This window comes from Microtus ochrogaster, chromosome 7 (genome assembly GCF_000317375.1).
Source record: "Microtus ochrogaster isolate Prairie Vole_2 chromosome 7, MicOch1.0, whole genome shotgun sequence".
Classification (NCBI taxonomy): domain Eukaryota; kingdom Metazoa; phylum Chordata; class Mammalia; order Rodentia; family Cricetidae; genus Microtus; species Microtus ochrogaster.
In genome coordinates, this window is record NC_022014.1 from 79,701,552 (window position 1) to 79,727,516 (window position 25,965).

General features: G+C 51.4%; 1 protein-coding gene, 1 long non-coding RNA gene and 2 other non-coding genes across 5 annotated transcripts in view; 3 read left to right on the forward strand and 1 right to left on the reverse strand.

The window, feature by feature from the left end:
- Positions 1–11,043: 11,043 nt before the first annotated feature.
- LOC101983136 lies at positions 11,044–15,790 on the forward strand. Its single transcript, XR_258344.2, has 5 exons — positions 11,044–11,133; positions 11,795–11,994; positions 12,306–12,440; positions 14,142–14,196; positions 15,542–15,790. It is a non-coding gene; the product is annotated as an uncharacterized LOC101983136 (long non-coding RNA).
- Positions 12,158–12,235, forward strand: LOC113456373. The gene has a single exon (XR_003377195.1). It is a non-coding gene; the product is annotated as a small nucleolar RNA R38 (small nucleolar RNA).
- LOC113456374 lies at positions 14,562–14,638 on the forward strand. Its single transcript, XR_003377196.1, has one exon. It is a non-coding gene; the product is annotated as a small nucleolar RNA R38 (small nucleolar RNA).
- Positions 15,791–16,682: 892 nt separating the features above from the next.
- Positions 16,683–25,965, reverse strand: part of St6galnac2 (ST6 N-acetylgalactosaminide alpha-2,6-sialyltransferase 2) — a 19,817-nt gene continuing 10,534 nt past the window's right edge. The window contains exons 4-9 of one of the 2 annotated variants that reach the window (XM_013347580.2): positions 25,575–25,737; positions 24,802–24,940; positions 22,106–22,209; positions 19,937–20,020; positions 18,507–18,606; positions 16,683–17,653 (exon numbers count right to left, since the gene is read on the reverse strand). In XM_013347580.2, coding sequence (XP_013203034.1) covers positions 17,486–17,653; positions 18,507–18,606; positions 19,937–20,020; positions 22,106–22,209; positions 24,802–24,940; positions 25,575–25,737 — 758 coding nt within the window. In that variant the 3' untranslated portion in view covers positions 16,683–17,485. The remainder of the gene's footprint in view (positions 17,654–18,506; positions 18,607–19,936; positions 20,021–22,105; positions 22,210–24,801; positions 24,941–25,574; positions 25,738–25,965) is intronic. The other variant, XM_026780972.1, reaches the window with a different exon arrangement.

Genomic DNA, 25,965 nt, shown 5'->3' on the forward strand with positions numbered 1-25,965 from the left:
CCTCCCTCAGCCCAGAACTTCCTCCACAGGAGCATCCACTGCCCAGGTGCCCTCCATGAGCCCATTAACTCCCATCACTCAGGTCAAGGGAGTGTCTTTAAAGTATGGGGGCGGTGTCAATTAATTCCTGGCCATGACACTGTAATCACAGAGGCTCACTCCTTCCCTTTTCCATTTCCTTAGCAATAGCTGCTGTTTGGAAATAGGAACAGGAATATTCATGTGTGTGGTAGACAGAAAGCTAAGGACAACGGAGGAAAGAGCTGAGATCAAGAAATGAGTAGCTGCTGGCATGGGGTGCTGTCTATTGGTTTGGGGTGCTGGCTGCTGGGGTGTGGTGCTGGCTGCTTGTATGGGGTGCTGGTTGCTGGTTTGGGGTGCTGGTTGCTGGTATGGGGTGCTGGCCGCTGGGGTGGGGTGCTATCCGTTGGTTTGGGGTGCTGGCTCCTGGCCACTGGGGTGGGGTGCCGTTTGCTGGTATGGGGTATTGGCTGCTGGGGTGGGGTGCTGGCCACTGGAGTGGGGTGCTGGTTGCTGGTATGGGGTACTGGCCACTGGGGTGGGGTGCTGGTTTCTGGTATGGGGTACCAGCCACTGGGGTGGGGTGCTGGTTTCTGGTATGGGGTGCTGGCTGCTGGGGTGGCGTGCTGGCATGGGATGCTGGCCACTGGGGTGGGGTGCTGCCTCTGATGGGGTAACAACAGGGACCTAAGAGCAAAGGGGCTAGAGCTAGTGACTCCACCATCACCTCCTTTCTCTGTGCCCTTGAATAGGCTGCGGCTGGCTCTGGCTCTGGGCTTCCGTTTTCTCATCCATAAGACAGAGTTAGTTGCTGTGAGGGTGAAGTGAGCACTGCTTAGAACACTAGCGAGTGTCACTGTTCTGATGTCCGTGATGGAAATTCCTGTTCAGCTGTTGCAGCTCTTCCCCTCCTCACCCGATGGTCTTCCCTTTCCTCTCTCCCCATACACCACAGCCGGGTGATGGACAAACGAGAAGAGGCAGAGGACAGATGGGGGACGGGTGAGAACACCCATCAAGGGCCTCTGTGTGCGGGAGGCTGTGACAGGCTTTGCTTTCCAAACCATTCTCTGCTGAGGATAGGAGCCCATAACCCTGCTACCTTCCCGCCCTTGTCTGAATGCTAATCTCTCAGCTGGAGAGAGCCTGAGTGACAGGGGAAAGGCGCTCTGAGCTATGGGGTGGCCAAGGGCAGCAAGCAGCCTGAGCAGGGAGGGCTGTCTGCTGTCTGCTGGGCCGCCAGTCCCTCCTGGACATGACCAGGGAAGGAATGAGGTGTGGCGGGAGCTTCAGCAGCTGCTGCTGTCCTGCGCCACCCTAAAGTGCAGGTGAGACCTTGGGGAGTACCCACCCATCCCAGATGTGCGCAAATGCGGAGACTGTGTATGCATGCAGAGCATGGTGGAAGTGCTGGCCAGTACCAGACCGGGTGAAACCCAGGACCCACTTTGAGGCAGGCGAGAGCAGAAGAGGGCTCTTCACTTTCCTGGCTCCCTGGGCAGCCAGTGCTCTTCACAGGGGCTGTGCTGTTAGGGAGAAGCTGAGCCCTTGTGCTGGAGGAAAGTGTTTTCTTTGTGAGCCGGAAAATGAGAAGGGCAGACCGGCTCTGCGCAGCTTACACTAAACGAATGCTAATGGCACTAACGATGCTATTAATAATGGCTAATATGGATCAAACCCTTATTAGACGCTGGGCACCGGGCACAGTCTCGTTGATGAGGGAGTAACTGCTGTTAGCCTCATTTACCCAATAAGGAAAGGGAAGTTCACAGAATTTGTTCAAGGTCACAGCTGGCAGTGAAGCCAGGACCCGTGTCTGGGAATCTGATGCCAAAGCAGATGGTAGGGAGGTCTTGGATCTGGAGATGAGGGCAGTGAAGAAACTCAGGGAGTGACCTGCCTCCAAGGTCACAAGGCCTGGAGCCGTGGCCCTGCCTGTCAAGTCTGTCTCTGCTGGTAGGGCAGGGTTGCGAGGGTTTTCTGTTGAGAATGAGGGATGAGAAACAGGATGCTGTTTTCTCTTCAGGCGCATGTCAATCAAAAGCAGGCCAGACCCTGGGATCTGAGAGGCTAGTCCTTGCCCCTTGCTTGCCAGCTGAGGAGAGCAAGGAGAGCCATGGGTGCCACTGAAGCGGGAAGTGGTGGCTCCTGGAGCAGATGACAGACAGCAAGGCCTTCACTTACAGTTGCTGTCACTTGCCACCCTGTTGCCTCCTTCAACTGGGGCCAGGACCCTGGGGAGAGGGCGACAGCCAGCAGCCCAGCTGCAGAAAGGGAGGGGTGAGGAAGGCAGTAGCTTTGGTGTGTGTGTGTGTGTGCAAGACATGGAGTACAGGTCTGCAGGGATCCGCGGACCTGCATCAGGACCACAGACCGTGCAGAATGGATTGAATGACAGACTCTGAGCAGATGAGCCGGTCAAAGGGCCAGTCTCATTTCTATGTCAACACACACACACACACACACGCACACACGCACGCACACACACACGCACGCACAAACACATGCACACACACATGCACGCACACATACACGCATGCACGCGTGCACACATGCACGCATGCATGCACGCTGACAGACACCCAGTCGCATGCACAGGCAAAAGCCACGTGAATTAAGCACTAAAGAAGTTGGCATGTACTCATCCGACTGTTTATTTACAAGCATGCAATGGGAGGCCACGACGCATGAATAGCGGAGGCCCTGGGAGCGATGCAGCCATACTAGCTGCCTTCCCTGCTCTGCTGCTCAGGACCATGGGAAGATCCTGGCGAGGAAGTCTAGTTCTGCTGGTCCAGCTCTGCCGACTCAGATGACCTTTTGTTCTCTAGACCTCAGTTTCCCCACACAGTAAACATGTTCATTCTGCATGGCCTGGTGCTGAGATATGAAGACCTGATGACCGCCTGGCAAGAAAAGTGAAGGGACATGGCAGATGCTCTCCAGGGCCCCATGGGCTATCCCCAGCAAGACAGCCTGTGATGGACTGTGTCTGGAGGTGCTGACAAAGATGTGCCTACGTGGTGAACCTCTGTGTAGTGTCCGTGTGCCAGAATACAGAGACAGACTCGGGGCACCCGTCAAATCCAACCAGAAACAACAAGATGTAGGAAACAGACATGATGGTGGGTGGGCACACAAGGCAGCGGCCCCAGGACTGTTTCAGCCTCTTGTCTGGTGCTCAGGGAAGGGAAACCAGAAGGTGAAGAGACAGCGGGATCCGTGGTGGCACACAGAAACAGAAACAGCAGTGACAACTCAACAGGACGTAGAAAACACAAGAGAAAAACCGACTGTGCTTGAACAGGTGTGAACTGACAGACAGGTGAAGACTGGGCGGGAACATGGGTCAAACAGGAGACTGAAGACAAATGGCTGGGGTGCAGCTCCGCAGTGGGGTGCTGGCCCAGAGTGGACAAAGCCTTGGGTTCGGGTCTCAGCACCACATACAACTAACAAACAAACTCCCCAAACTGGGCGCCGTGGTGCACTTGGGAGGCAGAGACAGGTGGATTCCTGTGAGTCTGAGACCAGCCTGGTCTACAGAGTGAGCTTCGGGCCAGTCAGGGTTAAACAGTGAGACAAATGTCTGTCTCAAAAACAAATGAAAATCTGAGACTCGTGTCTATCTGGAATAGATTTGGCTCCGAGGTGAAGAGCACATGCTTCTCTGTAGAAAACCGGGGTTTGGTCCCAGCACCCTCGTGGTGGTTCACAATACTCTGGAACACCAGTTGCATGGGATCTGATGCCCTCTTCTGCACTTGGAGGTTCTCACACACGTGTGATGCACACATATGAAAGACAGAAATTGATTTTAAAACTAGAACGAAGGAATTTTACAGCCCAGGGGCTAGAGAGCTGGCTCAGAAGTTCCGGGCAGCTCTTCCAGGAGAGCAGTTTGATTCCCAGCACCGACGTGGGAGCTCACAACTGCCTGTACCTCCTCTGCTGGTCTCTGGACACTGAACTAACTTGCACACCCCCACCCCCACATACACAAGGAAAAATAAAATAGTTCTTAAAAGAATTTTTACAAAAAAACAAAACCAAACAGCACGTGGGAGGCAGAGGCAAGCAGATCTCTAAGCTCAGGGCCAGGACGGTTAGGGCTACACAGAGAAACTCTGTCTCAAAAAACCAAAACCCAAACCAAACCAAAACTTGTACAACTGGTTCAAATTTTAAAAGTCAGGAGGTTTTAATAACCACTCTACGAAAAACATATGCACATGGCCAATAAGATCAAAAGTGTCACCATGGCGAGATGCCACTATGTAGCTATCCCAAAGTGAGCATGTGGGTGTCTGGAACCTCACAATGTGACCACTTGGGAAATCAGTGCAGTAGTGTCTTAGAAAGTACTTGGAGAACAAAGTGCTGACAGCGGCTTTGCTAATGATAGTTCCAAACTGAAAACAACCCAGATCTATCAACAGTTATCAGTGGGGAAGCTGAGGTAGGTCTGAATGGTGGACTGACACTCGGATGCTAGGACGAGACGGAATGCAGAGTGATGGCCAGGGCTGGGTAGGGAAACCGACTGTAAGGACAGAAGGCACGAGGGGGCTCAGGGTGGCAGATGTGTCTTGAATCTTGACTTGGATTATGCTTATATGCATGTGTTTGCATTCTGAATCTAACAGTGCATTCTGAATATATTTTATACCTCAGGAAAGGTGGCTTACAGAGTAAAATAAAAACAAGAATGAACTAAAAACAAATCATTATTTGCCCATAGTCCAGCAAGAAAGCAGGCTATAAGCAAATGGGGCACAGACTTCTGATCTCAGACACCAGAGGGGCTAATTACAAGCTCAAGGCCAGACTGTTGTCTTACGTGGCTGAGCCCTGGGTCCAATGCCCAGTACTGGAAGGGAGACACAGAGGAAGAAAATGAGGATAAAAATGGAATGGGGTGGGGAGGTGGCTCAGCAGCTAAGAGGGGGTTCCCAGCGCCCACATCAGGCGGCTCACTACCGTCTGCAACTCCAGTTCCAGGCAATCTGACCCTCTACGGCCTCCGTAGGCATCTGCACACACGGTGCGGGCAAACTCAAGCAGGCACACACACATGCGCATGAACAAATATTAAATAGTGGGGTTGTGAATGTGACAAGAAACAAATATAAGCATCCAAAGTTCCCATCTGTGGCGCACGTCGTGCTTTGGAAACACAGTCTTAAAACAATCCTGTGAGAGTCAAGTGATCACCCCACTCCCTCGTAAAGATGGGGCTATGAGACAGTACAGTGGTGTGTGCCTTTGATCCCAGCACCCGGGAGGCAGAGGCAGGCACATCTCTGGGTTCGAGGCCAGCCTGGACTACAGACAAGTTCCAGGACTACCAGAGCTAAGTATTAAGATCCTGTCTTGGAAAACAAAACAAAAGAGACAAGGATAGGCCGGGCGGTGGTGGCGCACGCCTTTAATCCCAGCACTTGGGAGGCAGAGGCAGGCGGATCTCTGTGAGTTCGAGACCTGCCTGGTCTACAGAGCTAGTTCCAGGACAGGCTCCAAAGCCACAGAGAAACCCTGTCTCGAAAAAAACCAAAAAAAAAAAAAAAAAAAAAAAAAAAAAAAAAAAGAGAGAGAGAGACAAGGATAGAGATAAGGGAAGTAATCTGCCTTAAGTAATTCAAGCTAGGCTCAGTTGAGCTGGGGTTTTCCTCCAGGCTGGTCTGATAGCAGAGCACATGCTACACCACCTGCCACAGAACAGATGTCACAAGGAAAACCTGGAGCCTGACTCAGCATGGCAGCCAGGAGTGCGCAGAGCAGAGCAGCGGAGAGGATGAGGGGAAGGGAAGTCAAATCAGAGGGAACCGGCGCCACCGCAAGCAAAGCTTACGCAACATGGAGAAGGCAGGATTTCCGGCAATGGGGAGACACGTCCAGGAAAGAGCAGATGAGGTCCAGACAATATTGCATATTCTCTAGATTTGTTTATTTTTAAAGGTCTGTTCCTGAGCAGTGGTTTTATTAGCGGAAACAGCTTTGCAGATAAGGAGGGTGAAGGCGTGGCCGAACTATGTGCGTTTCCTTGTTTGTTTGTTGAAATAGAATCTTACTGTGTAGCTCTGGATAGCTTTAAACTCACCGAGATCCACCTGCCTCTGCCTCCTGAGGGCTGGGATTAAGTGTGTGCCATCACACCCAGCTTCTCCCTGGGGATTCTTTATAAAGATGTTGAAAATGTCACTATCAAACCCCAGCTGGAAATGACTTAAACCATGCCGCTTGCTTCTTATAGCTCACACTCTTGTATTGCACTGAAACCTTTAAGGTGTATCCTACACACGGAAATAGTAAACGTGCAAGTGTGTTTCTAAACCATAGAGAGAAGGAAGCCCAGGCTTCAGGACTGGCTAGCTCAGCAGCTTGCCAGCGGCCTCCAGGACTCCTTTCTTCCTTCCAATCCATCTTCAGAGGCATTTGGCTCGCGCTTTGAAGGAAGCCACACAGATTCCAGACGGCTGCTGCGGCCAGCCCAAGCATCGCGTCTCTATGAAGTCCCAGAGCCAGAAGAGAGGCTGTTGCTTTTAAAGGAGAATCCCCCAGACTTGGCTGGAATGGTATTGTAGACAAGATGGAGGAAGACCGGCTTCCAGGCCGGCCACCAACACGCCTGTATACAGACATACTTCCTATGAAGTCACTGGTACCACTGCTTCAAGTGTGAGCAGCCAGCAGCTCAGAGATTGCCACCAACCTGCCTTTCATGTTCTTATTAATAAAATCGAAGATTCCCTCTGGAATTGAGGAGGGAAGTTCAACACTGTAAAGACGGCTTTCTTACTGTGGGTCTCAGACACCACGTCTTTCTTCAGTCCTGTTCTGGGCTGCCCCAGCATGGCAGGCAGGCCTTGAGCGCTCTGAGGTTGGGTGTCTTGGGGCACTGCGGCGATAGTCAGCTTGCCCACCTCTGGCTCGTACCATGGTAACCGTGGTCTGCGCTAGTCTTGTAGAACAGCTTTAGGGCTCCTCTGTGCACAGGCCATCTCAGCAGCAGAGCACAGATGCGATCACAGCGACATTAGCACTTCATTCTGAGCAGCTCTGTCCTGGCTGCTCATTCAGGAATTCTGGTGCAGTCTTTGAAGCGTCTCCAGTTATTTCTAGACTGCCTACACAGTTGCGTCTCGTGTGTGCTCAGGCACAAGGCCTCTTGGAGTCTGCTCCAGCCTCTTGGCCACTGCCCAGCTCTTGGCACCCCTCTTGGTGTGCCTGTGACTGCTCCATCATGTACAAAGGAGGTGTGCAGGAGAAACTGTGCCCTGTCAGGTGGGAAGCCCACACAGAGACCTATTGCAGAGTGAGGTGCTAGAATAGTGGCCTCTGTACACTGGGTGGCAATTAGCCTCTCGTAAGATAGCACTGCTAGATCCCAAAGCCCTACAGCCTTCCGGAGAGCGGCTCCTCGAGACAGAGGATGCTCATCCTCACTCTGCCACCATGTGGTTCAAACTGACAAAGCAGGTGCATTCTTCGGTCAGCATTTTTTATTAGTCTCCAACCACCTCTGTAAAGACAGAAAACTTGCAGCTGACAGACAGGGACCAGATCACTACTTGAGCCCAGATCACCAGCACTCACCTAAGAAGCTAGGTGCAGGGGCTGGAGAAATGGCTCAGTGGTTAAGAGCATTGTTCTTCCAGAGGACCCAGATTCTAGACTCAGAAACCAAATGTCACTTCACAACTGTAACTCCAGTTCTAGGGGCAATCTGACATCTTCTTCTGGCCGCTACATGTTGGCAGTAGACACATGTAGTGATATTTTGTTTGTAAGCTAACAAATAAAGTTTGCCTGAAGATCAGAGTGCAGAGCTAAGCCACTTAGTTAGCCATAGAGGCCAGGCAGTGGTGGCACACGCCTTTAATCTGAGCACTTGGGAGACAGAGGCAGATGGATCTCTGTGAGTTCAAGGCCACCCTGGGCTACACAAGACTGAATCACTCTAAAAGAGAAACAGAGCTCATACAAAGGTGATCCCAGCACTAGAGAGGTGGAGACAGGAGTGATATGGCTGGGAGGAGAGAGGAATATGAGGTAGGAGGAGACAGGAGCTCAGATGCAGTCTGAGAATTCAGTCTGAGGTGCAGTCTGAGGATTTGTAGAGACAGGATTGCCCTTTCCGTCTGAGCACTGGTGTCTGGCTGCTCTGCTTCTCTGACCCTTCAGCTTTCACCCCTGAGAGCTGACTCCGGGTTTTCATTATTAAGACCAATTAGAATTCATGCTATAGGCATACACGTGGTACACAGATATACATGCAGACAAAACACGCCTCCCCCAAAATAAATAAATCAATAAAATGGAAGAGAAAACTGATTGCGGTGGCATGTGCCTGTGATCCCAGCTCGGGGGAGCAGAGACAGCATGGTCCCTGGGGACAGCATGGTCCCTGGGGACAGCATGGTCCCTGGGGCTCACTGGGCAGCCAGTCTAGTCACATCTACAAGCTCTAGGTTTACAGACAGGTTCAGGCTCAAAAAAATAAGGTGGAGGGTGTCTGAGAACCAAAGCTGACCTCTGACCTCTGACCTCTAGTCATCTGCATATATCCTCACATACAAACTTTTTTTTTTTTAAAGACACAAAAATCCCAGAACTTGGGAGGCAGAAGCAGGCAGATCTCTGTGAGTTCGAGACCAGCCTGGTCTACAGAGCTAGTTCCAGGACAGGCTCTAAAGCTACAGAGAAACCCTGTCTCAGAAAAACAAAAAACAAAACACACACACAAAAAAAATCCTCCTGTTTTTGCTTTTCCCATAAAAGGAAAGTTCTTCTGTATAGCTCAATTTACTCACAGGGCGGAGCAACTTGGTTGGTGATAAGCATAACCTCCTCAGGCTGCGATCACACCAAGCCTGCCCAAAGCTGGTGTGACTTTAAACAGTACCTGGCCGCTCAATATGTGTTTCTTCATCTGCCCAATGGGACAACGGGACAACGACCACGGTGCTCAAAGACCAGGAGGATGAAAGGACCCAACGCAGTGAGCAGCCGCCTCAGCAGCCACCGCAAAGCACTGCCTACCATTATTATCTCGGCTGCAGAAGGTCACGTGGCCACAAGTCTCACAAGCAGCTTTGGGTAAACTCTTCACAATTCCCTCTATGGGTCTCAAATGAAAGGATGCAGTGTGCCTGGAGAAAATGCTTTCCTCCCTTCAGTATTAAACAAAATGACGTGTCGTCAAGGGTAAGACAGACACATTCAAGGGCCTGTGTTCTTGCTGAATACATCAGTGATTATTTCCTCAGAACACTCTGTGAGAAGACTGCCAACAGTAAATCCAGCACGGTGAGGAAATTAAGAAGAAAATATGAAGATGCATCCCCTGGCTCGTGAGGCGTTCACAATCAAATTAAAGGAGATACATATAAGCGAATATGGTCATTAAGAATATGTGTCGGCAACAGATTTCCACATTAAAAAAATGGAACAGGCGAGATGCTACAGAGTCCCATTCGAGCAGAATGATTAGGAGTTATGAGTACCTACATGGGAAGTAGAAAAGGACAAGGCTCCTGAGTAAATTGGGAGCATGACTTTGGGAGAGGGTTGAAGGGGAGGGGAGAGGCAGGAAGGGGAACAGAGAAAAATGTAGAGCTCAATAAAAAAAAATCAATTAAAATATATATAAGAGTTATGAATCCAAGGCTCTTGATCTTGTAAATTTAAACTCATTTCCTAATAGGTGTAAGGTCTGGCCTTGTCTTTCCATTTTGCCCTGTTAATAAAAAATGCGGTGGTGGCGCACGCCTTTAATCCCAGCACTCGGGAGGCAGAGACAGGCGGATCTCTGTGAGTTTGAGGCCAGCCTGGTCTACAGAGTGAGTTCCAGGACAGGCTCCAAAGCTACAGAGAAACCCTGTCTTCAAAACCAAAACCAAAACCAACTCCCACTCTCCCAAAACAAAAAAATCACATTCCAAATCAGGCAGGATAGAAAGGAAAGGAAAGCCTTGGGGACATGAGAAGGAAAAGGGTCCTTCATTCTGGAATCTGGGTTGGAGTCTCTTGCTAACAGAGAAACAAGAATTCTGGTACCAACCACTTAAGACCCTTTCTCCCCTCCCAGATAGGAAACCACAGTTTTCTGGGACTCTCACCAGAGGCCGTCACATTTACATGGAAGACACAAACTAAACCTGCGACCCTAACGGCTTCTGGACTACAGCTCCATCCAAAGCCTCTCCTGAGCCCCCACACTTATCTCACTTATCAAGAGAGCAAGAAAGTGGGGATGGGGGAGGTCTCCTAGCAACCGTTTGAAGAGTAACTCAGAGCCACCAAAATAGTATACGTGGCTAAGACTAAGCAACTAGCTGCAGCTCTGACTTGAGCCCATTCCCACACTGGGGCACGCCATTCTCCTGGGCGCCTTTCTCCTAATCCTCACGCTAAACACCTCCATTAAAATTATTTTCTCTCCAATTTATACTGGCTAGTCCTGAAGTTCTTTTCAGCACTGCGGCCGGGACGAGGTCGGCTGTCACTGAAGTCAAGGTCCCAGAAGGATGGGGGCAACTCCCTGGGCTTCTGGAGGTGCCAGCCTGGAGCTGTTTTCACGAAGTCCTGCTACTCCCGTCAGTTTTTATGATTTCCTGCTACTCCGGTCAGGACAGGGTCCCAGGCAGGCGGGACCCTACGGCTCGAGCGCCCCCTGCTGCCTGCATCCGCTCTCGTCTCCCGTCTAAAAAGCAGCCGACGAGACCCTGGGACTTCTCCCTGGGCAAAGGCAATCGACGCCTCTCCACCCCAGATAAAATCCGCAGAGCAACTGACCACGAGCCTGAGTTTCCTCATCAGACCAAACTTCCCACCCCAGGAACCTCTGCTGCCCCTGGTGGCGGCCATCATCTTACCCCTTCTCTTCACTCACTCTCAGGAGAGACGACCGACGCTCGGCCACGGTCGATTTAGAACTACATTTCCCAACAGGCCTTTCTCAATATCGCGAGAGTTCCGGCGAGACCGGGGTGGGAAGACTGCGCGCAGCCGCAACCTCGCCCTTTCCGAGGTCCGCCGCCGCGTGTGTGGAAGTTATGGCCGCTTTTGTCTTTCGTTCACTCACTGAAAAGGCTAGGGCTTCGGGTGTTGGTAAGCTGTGGAAGCGGGAAAATGAGGTTTTTCTCCACATGCCGTCGCCATGCTTGTCTCCTCCAGAGGTGAAGTGGCCGCGATAAGCCCTTCCTCTGCATTGCTATTTAAGGTCTTAGATGGTCTAAGATTCTGTGTTTTAAAAAAAGGTTTTCCAGACTACGAGAACTGTTGTGTGAAAGAGGGCTGAAGCCCATTTTAGGCTTCGAATTCGCGTCTCTTGGGAGTTCTTCCTAATTTGCCCAGTCCCCTGTGTCTCACGGCCAGCCATGCGCCGAGCATGCGACCCTGCGGGCCCTGGGGTTTCCATTGAGGCGGGGTGGCCTTTAATGCCTGAGCGTTGACGCGTGAATACGTTTGCCCGCCCGTAGTGCCTTGACATCCACTAATGACTGCAGGTTGTGATTGAGGGGCCTGCAAAATGAAAACCCATAGTTTGCCCTGGCATATTTTTTTTTCTTTTTAAAGATTTATTTATTTATTATGTATACAACATTCCTTCCACGTATGCTTGCATACCAGAAGAGGGCACCAGATCTCATTATAGATGGCTGTGAACCACCATGTGTTTGCTGGAAATTGAACTCAGGACCTCTGGAAGAGCAGTCAGTACTCTTAACCTCTGAGCCATCTCTCCAGCCCCTTTTTTCTTTTCTTGAAGGCACGCCTTTGGCACCTGTTGCGACGCTGAGAAGCAAGGCTGCAGACTCCTTCTCAGGAGTAATGGCAGAATCCCTAAGCGTAAACGGACCCGTGTGGCCACCGATGAGAAAGGTGGAGGTAGATGATGGACATCTGCTTCAGGCGTGCTAATATAAAGTTCAGCTGTGAGAACGCGTGTCGCGCCATGAGTCCATTTCGGTAAGTTTCTACTCAGAGTTCCAGAAGAGAGGCTCTGCCAGTGTAACTCTGAACCACCGAGTGTCACCCGCCATATAACATGGGAGACAGGATGGACAGGGATGAAGGGAAGAGACTTGGACCATGAGTTTGGGTTGCCTGGGATTTAGGAGTTTGTTACTGGTGGAGCCGAGGATGAATTAAAGTTATCCCTGTCTGAGGTGACATGTCTTGTGAAGAGTCGTGGTTTACTGAGGCTCAACCTTTGAACGCCTCATTTGAGAATAAACACCTTGCGGCTGTCTCTGTTACAATGAAGTCTCTTGTCTTAGTCACCCTTTCAGGTTGGAGTTGGCTCCTGGAGACGTTGTCGGGCATGGCACGTAAGGACCTTCTAATGCTGTGCGTGCTAACAGCTTCTTCATACGATCACAGGGATTGCCTGGGAGGACTGGTCTGTCTGAGAGGTAAAAAGTTTGCAAATACAAAGTTGTCTTCCACTCTGCTGCCACATAGTGGGGATTCTGCTCAAGATTGTGTAAGCAGCTGTTGGCTTTCAGTGGACATCCAATTGATGCTGGATGATTCCTTCAAGGCATGAGACAGCCAGTATAAGGACTTTTTTTATTAAATATTAATTTATTATGTATACAATATTCTGCCTGTGTGTCTGCCTGCAGACCAGAAGAGGGCATCAAATCTCATTACAGATGGTTGTGAGCCACCATGTGGTTGCTGGGAATTGAACTCAGGACCTTTGGAAGAGCAGGCAATGCTCTTAACTGCTGAGCCATCTCTCCAGCCCCAGTATAAGGACTTATGCACCCAACATGTCAATAGAACTGAGGTTAAGAAACCCCCTAGAAACTGCATTTTATATAGGTTTTTCTGGGCAGGGGATCAAACCTTGTGCGTACTTAAAGATACTTCTTTTGTATGTGCGTGTGCCATGGCTATGTTTGTCAGGATGGAGTGTGTTCTCTCCTTTACACACTGAGCCAAAACTACATTTTAGATGAAAGATTTTGACCTGCCAACTGATGGTGGCACAGAGCCTTGTGTCTTGTGACGCAGAAGTGGTTGTTTTTAAGCTCGGATGTATCTCAGAACCTAAAACGTGTTTCCTGGGTCCACTTCTGCCAGTGGATGCAAATGGTTCTAGAGTGGTTTCAGAGCCTTGTGGGAGGTCTGGAGCCGGCGTACAGAAACGGTTTGAACAATTCTGGTCTATTTGAGCCGAGGCCTTCTCTTACAGCAAGGTTAGAGTGCTGGCTGGTTTTAAAAGGCTCCTGGGTAGATTTCTAATTTCAGTCTTTTTTTTAAAATTTATTTATTTATTATGTATACAGTGTTCTGTCTGTTTGTATGCTTGCTGGACATGAAGAGGGCACCAGATCTCATTATAGATGGTTGTGAGCCACCATGTGGTTGCTGGGAATTGAACTCAGGACCTCTGGAAGAACAGTCAGTGCTCTTAACCTCTGAGCCATCTCTCCAGCCCTCTAATTTCAGTCTTAACAAAACTAAAAACCACATGTGGATGGGAGGAGAAACAGTATGATGTCATTTCTTGGTAGCCTTTGTGATAGATGGTTGTCCAGTGGGTGACCTAAACCTTTGTGCCAAAGATTCTGGCTCAGCGATCAGACCCCTGCTGCTGGGAGTTACCTTTTCACCCGAAGGTCTTACCTTGTAGCCTGAGTTGGCCTTGAATTTGCTGTGTGGTACAGGCTGGGTTCCAACTCAACACTTCTGTCTTTGCTTCCTTAATGTTAGTGATCCTGTCTTTAGGAGGACAGGAGTGGTCAGGGAGATGGCTCAGTGGTTAGTTGGTTAAAGAGGACCTGGGTTCATTACCAGCACCCACTTCTAGCAGCCAACTGCATGTAAGTCCGCTTCTAGGGAATCCCGTGCCCTCTTCTGGTCTCTACAGGCACACACATGGTACACATGTATATGTAGTCAAAACACACATAATCATGCTCAGAGGCTGGCAATTCTGTGGGAGCTGAGTGCGTGATGATGTAAGTTATCCCTGACTGAAGGTCAAGAGGCCTTTCTGTGTGGAATGTGGTTATCTGAAGCTCAGCTTCCCAGGGACAGGCAGGCTCCGGGCATTGTTTTACAGTGAGTTGCTCTAGAGTTACCGTGTATTTCCTTATCACCAGGTGCAGGCTGAGTCACGGGAGGAGAAGGATGCAGGATGCTGTAGCCGCCACACAGGTAACCATCTACACCTGGACTTGAACCTGGATCAGGATGTGGGGTGGAGTATCAGTGCCTTTGATGCCCTACTCTGACGAGGGAGATTTCAATGTGGTTTTCTTTCTTCTCGAGGTTGTGCAGGGTGAGACAGCTTCCTTGTGACTAATGAAGCAATTGCTTTTGCCTGGAGCCCCTCCCCCCTCTAATCTGAGATAGTCTTACTGTATAGTCCCAGCTGGCCTAGCACTGAATAGACCTGATTAACCTCAAACTCACTGAGGAACACCTGCTTCTGCCTTCCAAGTGTTCGGATTGAAGGCATGCTCCGCCATGTCTTCCTTGTGATTTTATGTTCCCATTTGTTTGTGTTCCAAAAAAAGCCCATAAGCCTATGATGGATGGTTGGTTATCCCTGTCTGAAAACTTCAGCTGAGGGAAAATACTCTATTCTGAGGCTCAGGGGTGTGGCTCTCTGCCTGAAGAAATTCGAGCTTTATAAGGGATCGAGTGGACGCCATAAAGAGCTGTGTGTGCCCTGCTGGGAGCTGGTGTAGTGTGCCAGCCTTCCAGAAACCTGCTGCCTGCTTGCCCTGTAATCCTCTCTGTTGAATGATGGCTCTGAGAGCACAGCCCCCGAGTTAGCAGAAGTGGGCATGCTGCCAGGGCTTGTTTTGTGCTCGTTGTGAAGTGAAAGGGTCCTTGTCACATACTTCTAGAAAATGAATGTGCTCTTTTGAAGGAGACGGGAATGTAAGGCTTGTGCCAGCTTGTGACTTTAGAATGCCTAATGACTGTCCTTGCCTCTGCTGTAGCCCTGACATTTAAGAAAGAAGGTGCCGTGACCCTGGCAGCCTCATACAGATTAGGTCCTGTCTGAATGTCAGATTGCTTGATGGGCACCAGGGTAACGAGAAACAAGTGTCCCTGGGGTGTGGAGCTGGGCGAACTCCACCTCAGTAATTCCTGTTTCTGTGGCCAGTTTGCAGCGCCCTCAGATTGTGCTTTCCTGCGGGAACTGGGAGGTGTGCACAGGCTTTCTGTGCCTGTACGGCCGCAAGTATTTGCATTTGGGTGAGATTGACTGAGCCCTAGCTGCCCACAGCCTACAGGGAAGCAGGCCTGCTTGGCTTTGCTCCTGGGTGAATTCAAAGGTCATGTCCAGAGGGAGAGAGTTGAGTGTAAATATTCCTGGTGCTTCATGGGTTTTTGACCATTACCAGAAATTTCTCCTGTCTCCTAAAACAAACTAGTTGATCATTCTGCATTGGAACTTAGGCAGTGCTTGGTAAATGGTAGTGGCAGGAGCTGCAGGCTGATGCCCTTGTTCCCAGACTCTTCAGTTTCCTTCATGTTTTGTTTTCAGGTTTTTGCCCTGGAGTGTCCTGCTGTTGCTGGCCTTCAGTCTCCCAGAGCGTCATCAAAGGGCCTTGGAGTTTGATCTGCAAAAGCAGCCAGCAGAGTCAAGTGACTGCAGTCACCCTGGAAGCCTCTGGCAGCTAGCGAATATTGGAGGCACTTGGAGGGGGAGGGCGGCATTTCTCACAGTGGATTTCCTGAGAAGTCGGTGTTGAGCTTTCTAATTTGAAGCACAAATAAACTATAAAATTTAACTCACTAGCATTGTGGATATGAGATTGAGGCTTAGAAAAAACAGAGTTCTAGAATAACACTTGAACCTAACCGCAGACATCCAGACATTTTCTCTTGACCTGTTAAAGTTGACTTTGTATCTAAATCATAGGTTGCCACCTAAAATTACCTAACACTTAATCCAGTGATGATGGGGCTGAAGGAATGACTAAGAGCACTGACTGTTCTAGAACACCTGGCTTCAATTCCCGTACCCACATGGGGGCTCATAACCATCTATAACCCTAATCCCAAGGAATCCTGTACCCTTTTCTGGTCATCATGGTACCCATTCATGCAGGTACCCAAATGCCTGGGTAACAAGCATGCAAGTGGTGCACAGGCCAGCATGCATGCAAACACCCATTCACATAAATAGGTCTTTAAAGAAATCATTTGGTTCGTTGATGAATGTACTGCTACTGTGTCTGCACCGTGGATCAAAGGGTGCCAGGGAAATACCAGGGCAGTAGGGTTTAGGTAGTACAGTCAGCTGTGAGATCTTGGGACTGAGGGAGTCTGAATAACTGATAGAATTGTCTGCTTTGCAGGACTCCTGAGAGTCTGTTTACCCAACATTCTAACTCCTCTCGGGGCAGCAAGAGGCTAAACCCAGGCTGTCTCAGCCTCCCCAGTTAGGGACATCTGCCTCTGCTGGGAATGGAGTTGCACACTACCACTACTGGCCCTTCTGGGGTTCTTAAAGTTGTTAGGTCATTGGTTTTCCCAAACTGTAGAACCAAATGTCAGTCCTCAGCCTCAGGGTGTCTGGCCAGCAATCCTTGGGATACCCACTCCCCACCCACAACCAGACACATTTCTAGGGGCCCTGAGATATCTTGGTTGCGTGAGACTAGATGGCTCAGGAAACAAGCTGCCTCAGTTGGTGTTTATTGAAGCCGTGATGCAAGGATGAGGGTCCGTCACTCTAGTATCCTGTTGGTGACAAGGAGTGATGGTGATACATCTCCAGTAGGACTTCGGTAGTGACAACTTGTGTGTAGCTGGCCAAGAGTCAGTACCTCCCGTACACTGGTGCTGGATGTGCTTGTGCCTGTGAGCTAGTCCTGAGCTGCACCTCACCACTCCCTCCAAGCCGACACACAGGAAGAGACTGGTCATCCGGCACTTACCCTATTAGCTAGCCTCAAATTACCTTCTGCCTGTGGTTCTGTCCCAAGGCAAAAATGTTGTGTTCTCAAAAAGCTTAAGATGTCCTCACAGGTTGAATGGCTTTGGAATATGACGTGCCATTGGTTTCAGCTAGGGGTTGGTCTCTGCTTGATACTGGTTTCCAGACAGCCCTGAATGGCTTCTTCAATGTTCCTAGTTGCTCAGGATCAGGTGTTAGCTTTAAACTATCAGGGTCTTTGCTGGTGAGGATCACTGTCTCATTTTGGGGGGTGAAAATGAACTCTGCACAGCAGTCTGCCCTCCCCTGGCTAAGCCCAGAAGAGTTGGCTCAAGTCAAGACAGTGTCATGCATTGAACAGGCTCTGGTGATGTGGCCACGAGTCTTGTCTCAGTACCCTCTGGGGAAGTAGAGGGTCAAGGGTCAAGTAGAGTCTTGTCTCAGTACCCTCTGGGGAAGCAGAGGCTCAAGGGGACTGATGCCTCTTCCAAAGGTTGAAAGGTCAAGAAAAAGGGCTTTCGAAGCAAAGAAATGGGTCCTTCGGGGTCAGCGCTGGTACAGCTGAAGGATGCCAGCATTGTGTAGGCTCCTCCACAGGGCAGCTTCTAGGGTCAGATCATGGTTTGCGTAGAATATCACTGGTTTCTTTTCTCGCTCGAAATAGTGGTCTGAGTATTGCTGGTAGTTGCTGGTGATGAATCCGTAGGCACTGACCTGGGGAAGGGCCGTCACAGTGAGTACTTAGGGAGCTGCAGGGTGCAGCAGCTGGAGCTAGAGTATGCCTGTCCCCCCAAGCAGGTCCCCTCAGGAAGATGAGGGAGCAGATAAACAGCTCAGCTTACACACATTCTCACAAGTGAGTCTTAACCCCATCGAACACAGGCTAATTGGTAATTACAAATGTCCCCGTTCAGTGAGTGGCAGAGACGGGTTTGGAACTTAAGTGTGACTCAGACATCGTGATCTTGAAGTTCAAGGATGGAGGGAATCTACGGTGACTGCAGTCAGGACACCTGCACTGAAATAGCTAAAATGTGCAGAGCCAGGCCCGTCTGACTGCCGTCCCTCATGCCTTTACGGGGTCACAGCCTGAACGCAGGGCCTCATGCTTGCTTCATCTGCATCCACAGCCATTTGAGAACTGTCACTCAACCTCTGCTTCCTTACACGTCAAGCGGCACTCCACCAGGAAAGAACCTTTTACCGCAGGGTTTCAGGGTTTCTGCAGGTGCAAGGCTGAGCCTGCTGTCCGTTGCCACCTCTAGGATATCCCCATTAATTGATTCCCCCCAGCCAGATTGTGCTTTCAGAAGAGCTGTTTGGCCCACTGCACCCTAAATACCGTGTAGAATAAAAAGAGGGAAGACGGGCAGGAGGACCAGTGAGGTAAGGCTGGCCTAGACCACACCCTCCGGGATGACAGGAGGAAGCGGGCTCTCCTGCTCCTGGGGAGTCCTATCTGTGGCAGAGCCCAACTTCAGGGTGGCCAGCCTTGGGAAGGACTAGTGGGCCACAGTGAGCTGACAGTCATGCTGTGCTGCCAGGGCTCCTGGAGAGGAGCACCTACCTGGTCACAGGTGTGCAAAGCTGTCAGCAGCATGAGTGCTCCCGTGGTGGGCATATACATGTCTCTGTAACGTGTGTTCATCAGCTTGGACTTCAGAAACCTGGAAGGACGTCGGAAGCGTTAAGATCCGAGAAGGGGCTAGTGGGAGAGTTGAGAGTAAAGCCCTTGTCACACAAACTTCAGATCCCAATCTGGGTCCCCAGCACCCACGTGAGGCTGGACACAGGAGCACCTATCTGCAATCCCAGCTGTCCCGCGGTGAGATGGGAGGCAGGGAAACTCAGAGGTCAGCCAGCCTGGCGAATGGCAAGAAACAGACAAGGAGAAAGCCTCCATGTGCTCCTGCCTGCATGTTCCTCGCCCTGTCCAGCCCTCCCCACAAAGATTTACAAAAACCCCCCAAACTTAAGACACTCAGGTGCTGAATGAGAATACCACAGCTACATTAGACTTTAGGTTACCCACTCAAAGAGGCTGGAGACAGTCAGAAACCGGCCCTTCTCCTCCAACAGTGAGGGTCTTAGGATGAAGTTAACACCTTAGAGGGGTGAGAGCCTCCCTTTTCTCCCATTCTACAACTATTGTCTTCCACCCTGATAGCTTCAAATTCGGAGCATATACAGATGGCCTCTTTATTTAACCTGAGACCCAAACTTCTTTCCTCCCACTCCACTGAGCCAGCAGGAACTACGGCTGAGCAGGGAGCTCACTGAGATCCTAGCTCTGGGTTCACTGGTGTGATAGTACTCACAGGTGCTGCCCTCAGACCTGGCTTCCTGTCGAGAGCTTGACCGGGCAGGTCACTCAAGCTCAGAGGGCTTCCACTGGCCTCCCACCTACTGCTCCAATCACCTTCTGTGGAGATGGTGGCCTTTGTGCTGCTGTACAGTGGGTTTCTCAACTGTGGGGCAGCTAGCACTGGGCTTCGCCGCTGGACCTCTGCCCTGAAGGACGGTCGGCAGATCCCTGGATTCTACTTACTCATGCCATGTCCTCCACGACAACCCAAACTATGTCCTGACTGAACCAAATGTCCGACCTAAGGCACCAAGGGAGGGAGAGAAGTGGTGTCTGTTTCCCTTGGTTCTCTGGATCACTGGCTTTTGGCAGGCTGGGTTTGGAGCCAAAAGTGATGGCACTAGACTTTTTAGCACCCAACATCTTCTGACTTTGTGAACGTGGGACTCAACTTCCCGTTTCTTGTTTATTCCCTATCTACCGTATCACCGTCTCCTACACGGTTACAGTAAATAAGTCAGTAAAAGAAACCACAGACACATTTAGTGCAGCGATGGGCACATGGCACTCAGTACGGGCGTGCAGTCCAGTGGGTAGGGAATGAGGCCCCGCCGAAGGCACTATAAATATGAGATGGGGTGAGAAGGAAAAGTTGGTCCTCCCATCTCCCACCCCATCCCCATCCCCCATACCTCTCTGTCAGGTAGCGGATGAAGTCTGGATGCAGGAGCTTGAATTTACTGGCAGAGGTTTCTGGTCCAAAATAGGTGTGAGGCCTAGGTCCCACGATAGAAGTGGACAGAGCGTCCAGAACCATCGTATTGAAGGGAGAGTGAGGGGAGGGTTAACCGCCGGTGGTAGCGGTAGGGCCGGGGCTGGGAGTAGAAACGGGAGAAGGGGGTGTAGAAGGTGGCCGGTAGCACCGAAGGTACCACGTGTGGCTTCCCCTTCAGCAGCACCTCAGTCGGTGGAGTGTAGGAGAGGGAGGATGGGGGTGTGAACAGGGCCGGAGGTGTGGGGTAGGTGCAGTTCACCTGGGGGAGGTGAGGGGGTGGGGGGAGGAGGGGGAAGTAGAGAGAGTCAGGTGGTGGTGGTGGCTGCGGCCTACTGGATTCCTGGGCCTGGCACGGAAAGGGACAGGGAAAGCACCGATTTTGCGGAAGAGGTGCTGTAGGGGGCTGGAAATAGGGGGTCTCTTTCATGAAGCGAGGCACATAGGGGGCAATGTAGGAAGGGATGTGGCGGATGGGCCCGATGTAGGAGGCCGAGGCCGCAGGGCTGTGGGAAGGGGACCTGTTCACGGGCACCGCGGGCGTCAGGGAAGGGTTTCGAGAGAGAGCTTTCAATCCAGTCTGGGAGGGAGATTTGGAGGCTGGAGGGGTAGGGGCTTGAGTAGACCCTCGGGACACGTGCTGGACATGAGGACTAGGTGACTGGGAGGAAGCCCGGGAGGATGGCTGAGAAGGAGCTGGGGTGGGGTTATGGGAGGTTGGGCGGGAGGAAGTCCCCCGGGTGGGGGAAGGGGAAGGGGCTGAGCCTCCAGAGCTAGGGGGGGGCTGCTGGTTGGTTAAATTATCAGCGTGGGCGTGGTTAGACCGGGACTGGGACGGGGATTGGGTTGGGGATGGATTAGGGGTGTGGGAGGGGGAGCTCATTGGTGTTATGGAGGCTTAAGTCCACCCGGGGACTCTGAGGCGGTTCCCCCCAAAGCCCATTCCCAGCGCATCATAGAACCCATCCTCAGTTCTCATGACCTATAGGGAGCAATTGTTACGTAATCATAGGGTGGGGGTGGGGCACCCAGCAGGGGCTGGCCTGGTTGCTATCTTTTTTTTTTTTAAAAAAAGATGTATTTATTATATATACAGTGTTCTGGCTGCATATATACCTGCAGGCCAGAAGAGGGCACTAGATCTCATTATAGATGGTTGTGAGCCACCATGTGGTTGCTGGAAATTGAACATAGGACCTTTGGAAGAGCAGCCAGTGCTCTTAACCACTGATCCATCTCTCCACGCTGCGCTGCTGCTGGTTTCTATCATTAAACCCATAAAGAAAGTTGCTCATTGAGAAAGTGGGTCACATGTTCCAAGAGCCATGAGAAGGGTTTGGTCACCTGGCCACCGTAGTGGCATAGGTTCTCAGGCACAAGACAATGAACCTGGTTCAAGTGAGCAGATTCAAGCCAGGTCTCAGACGCGGATCATCAGGAAAGTGCCGAGAGGACATGGCACTCTTTGTCCCTACCTCTCCGGACCCAGCCTGGGGACCTAGTGTTCTTGGCTCCTGGGCAGAGCCCTGGGGAGGATGCCTACCTGCTCTTCGTTTCCAGAGCAGTGTGCTCAGTGGCCCAGCTGCCAACTGAGGAGAAGCCTCTTGCCCCTGCCGCCTGTCTGTCCTCCAGTAGGACAGCTGGGACAGCAGCCCAGAGCTGAGGGGCCAGGCCTGTTCACCCTTAGACCACCTCTGATCCAGCAGGGAAGCCGGTAGGGCTACCTGGACCCTGGATCACCTGAAAGAATGTGAGCCCTGCCAAATCTGCCTTCAGGTGGCCAAGCAATACCTCTCCATCCACTGGACAGAGTTCTGTGAGCCTTGTGGCCTGCCCCACCCGAGGGTCCTCAGAAGAGGGCACCCACTGTCAGCCAAAGCATAACCCTCAATGATAAGTTATGCTGAATAACTAGGGACTATTGAATATTGTAGGGAATTTTCTCTTTGCACAGCTTCTCCTAGCATAGCCAGGGCTAAAGAGTCATCAGCCAGCTTCTCTCTCCAACCATGGACCCTGCGAACAAGGAGGGATGCTCACGGTCCTCCTCACCCCATGTGACAGGCCCACACACCAGTCAGTCACTCACCTGTCCCCTTTATCGGGTCCCTCTGGGACAGGCACACCCAGAATGGCAGATCTCAGCATCAGGTATTCACGGATGCTCGAGGGGATGAAGATGTAGCGCAGGTCCTGCCGGGGTACCAGACAAGGCCACCTTCAGTTCCAGAGAAAAACAGTCCTCTGCCTCACCTTGCTACCCGAGCTTGTGAGCATTGCCGTGCTAGGCTGTATTCCCACTCCGAGGGACCTGGATGTTTTATTGTCGGCTCACAGAACCTTTGATGTCCCTCTCCATAAGAGGTGAAGCAAGGTTGCCGTTCCCGTGAGGACTGGCTAGACTTTGTGACTATTGTGTATCATCTCTCTGTTTTGTTCTTTTGGAGACAGGATCTCAAAATCCCTATGCAGTCCAGGAAGTCCTGATCCTTTTGATTCCTGACCCTCCTGACAGACTCTAAAAATAGAAAATAGAGGTCTAGAGAGATGACTCAGCAGTTGAGAGCACTTGCTCTTCTTCCGGAAAACCTGGGCTCGGTTCCCAGCATCCACATGGTGGTTCATAACCGGCCACAACTCCAACTCCAGGGGACCCAACGCCCTCTTCTGGCCTCTGTGAGCACCAAGCATGTGCGTGGCCCACAGACATAGGTGCTGGCCACATACACATAAGATCCTAAAGACAGTCATGAAAGGGGCTTTGCTTCCTTGCTCTCTCTGGATCGCTCAATCTGGGGGAAGTTAGCGATCATGTCATGAGGGCTCTTGGGGGATGGATCTTCAGAAGGGCCCAGGTGACATAAACCTGCAATATGTCCGTCTTGACTCCAGCCCTACTCCGACCTTCAGATGGAAGCAGTCCAGAGAGAACCTGGGCTGGAACTGCTTGCTAAGCTACTCCCAAATTCCTGAAACACTGGCTTGATGAGATGATAAAGGATCATCATTTAAGGGTGTGTGACAGACCCTACAAAATTCCAGTAGGCACATTGTGTTCTTTCACCAACCGATAGCTTCTGTGGTGGGGACTCAGCGGTAGACAATATGCCTAGGACACTCCTGAATTTCCCCATCAGAGGCAGAAGCTTGGAGGAACATGGCCCATCCCCTCCTAGGCCCATAGCGCCCCTTATCCGAGAGCCTTGCACATGGCACCCAGAGAGCGTGAGGCAGAAAGCATGGCATTACAGCAAGTAAATGTGGCAGGAAGAGCCAGGGAGAGGGCTCCCAGGCTGGCTCGAACACTAGCTGTGACATGTCGGTCACGAGCCTCTTTGAACTTCTGCTTCCTACACAGGACTCTGATGAGAGTCCAAGAGGTCACACACATTGTTCTACGGTGGGCAGTGTGGGGAAATGGAAATATCTCCGGGGGGCCTGGATCTGGGCAGTTCTAGCCCAATGCTTTTGGACATATTCCCAAACCTCTGCAGTTTCCCCTGCTAGAGACAAAGGTTCACTGTATAGACCTGGCTGACCTGGAGCTCACTATGTAGACCAGACTGGCCTCAAAAATCACACAGATCTGCCTGCCCTTGCTCCCAGGTCTTCCAGGTGCCGGGACTGCATGTGTGCACCATCGTGTGTGCACTGTCATGTGTCCACCGTCATGTGTGCACCATCATGTGTGCACCATCGTGTGTGAACCGTCATGTGCGCACCATCGTGTGTGCACCGTCATATGTCTACTGTCATGTGTGCACCGCCATGTGTCCAGTCATGTGTGTACTGTCATGTGTGTACCGCCATGTGTCCACCGTCATGTGTGCACCGCCATGTGTCCACCGTCATGTGTGCACCGCCATGTGTCCACTGTCATGTGTGTACCGTCGTGTGTGTACCGTCGTGTGTGCACGTCATGTGTGCACCGCCATGTGTCCACCGCCATGTGTGCACCGTCATGTGTCCACCACCATGTGTGCACCATCATGTGTGCACCGCCATGTGTCCACTGTCATGTGTGCACCGCCATGTGTGTGTGCACCGTCGTGTGTGTACCACCATGTGTGCACCGCCATGTGTGTGTGCACCATCGTGTGTGCACCGCCATGTGTGTGTGCACCGTCATGTGTGCACCGTTATGTGTATACTGCCATGTGTGCACCACCACGCCTGGTAACCTTCAGTATCACTTAACTCTGCCATCTGAAGACAGGTAAGATGATCCCACAGGGAGCAACCATGACACTCTGGGGACACAGGACGTACCCAATAAATGTCGTCGCACTGTGCAAAGATAAGGGAACTCTGGGGTGGGCAGTCTAGGTTTGAACCTTCTGCTGGCTTGCTGCCTGGAAGGGCTCTGGTCTTCAGACTCTTCCCCAGTGAAGTGGGGTTCACAAGGCGTCCCATCTGCATTCAGGAAATATTAGTTCTCCCCTTCCATGCTCGAGAGGCAGCCCTGAGCCATTGGAAAGAATGGGAGAATCTCCAGCAGATTTGCCTTTATCTAGCTCTAATGTCTGCCTCATGGGGTCGAGTTCTTTTTGCTTTGTTGTTTGAGACAGGGTCTCTCTCTCTCTGTAAGCCCTGGCTATCCAGGAACTCACAGAGATCTGCCTGCCTCTGTCTAGGGAATGCTGGGATTAAAGGTGTGCGCCACCACACCCAGCTGGTGACCAAGACCTTAACACCATCTCTCCATCTATGGGACAGGGAGTCTGTGCATCCCAGGACCCAGCCCACACGAGTCCCTAAGAAGACAATGCCCATTGCTGGTCTCACCTGCCCTTGTGGCACGGACGTGAAGCCCAGGCTGGAGTAGGAGATGAGGGAATTCTTCATGGTGTTCACGGTAAAGCCGTAGAAGGAGGTTTTGGTGCCCACATCGTGCTCAAAGCCTTTGATCACCGCTCCGTTGAGTCTGGCCCCAGCAGAAGGCCATCAGCGTCTTTGCAGCTACTCCATGTTGTCTGGTTTACTTCCCTCTCCATGGCGCTGCCTTACCTGTGCCCACCCCTCTTACTGCACCACTCCTGCCCATGAGAATAGCTGGCTTGGGGGTCTAGCCTATCCTCACTTCTAGGGTCCTCAAGGGATGCTCTCTGAATGGGTAAAGCTGGCCGTGGGGACCCTTCCTCCCAGGTTCCTTCACACTGGGCCCCTGTGCTCTGTCTTCGGGGTTGGTTGATCCTTGGTCGAGACCAGTGGTTCTCAACCTTCCTAATGCTGTGACCCTTTAAAACAGTTCCTCATGTTGTGGTGACCCCCAACCATAAACATTATTTTTGTTGCTACTTCATCACCGTAATTTTGCTACTGTTATGAATCGTAATGTAAATAGGTATGTGTTTTCCAATGGTGTTAGGTGACCCCTGTGAAAGGGTCATTTGACCCCCACCATGTGAACATGACCCACAGATTGAGACCTGTTGGTTCTAACTGCTGAGCTGCCTTAGGCTGGCAACTGCCTTGGCTTTGGCCTCGGGGTAGATGTTCCCTCGGGACTAGCAAAACAAGAGCTTTCCACCCAACTGCCCGGCGCCTGCCCTCATTACCTGAACACATAGTCATGGGCATCGATTTTCTGACCCTGACGGGATCCGTTCAGAATGCCTCCATTACCCACCACGGCACACCGAATACAGCTTAGCGGTTTGGAAGGACCGAACAGCTCAGCGCTCTCGGGGTTCTTGAGAAGGCGTAGGGTAGACATGATAGCTGTGGGTGAGGACAAGGCGGAACCATGAGCAGCGAATGTGGCCAGGCTTTCCCCAGATGGTCTGGCTTGAGACCTATGTTATGGAGACCCAGGAAGTACAGAGGATGGGGGTAGAAGAGGAGACAGTGTGTGTGGAGGGGATGGAGAAAAGGATGGGGGGGGGTCTGGGTGGCCTGAATATCTAGTTCTCTAAGACTATATACTTATATAAGACCAAGAAGAAGAAG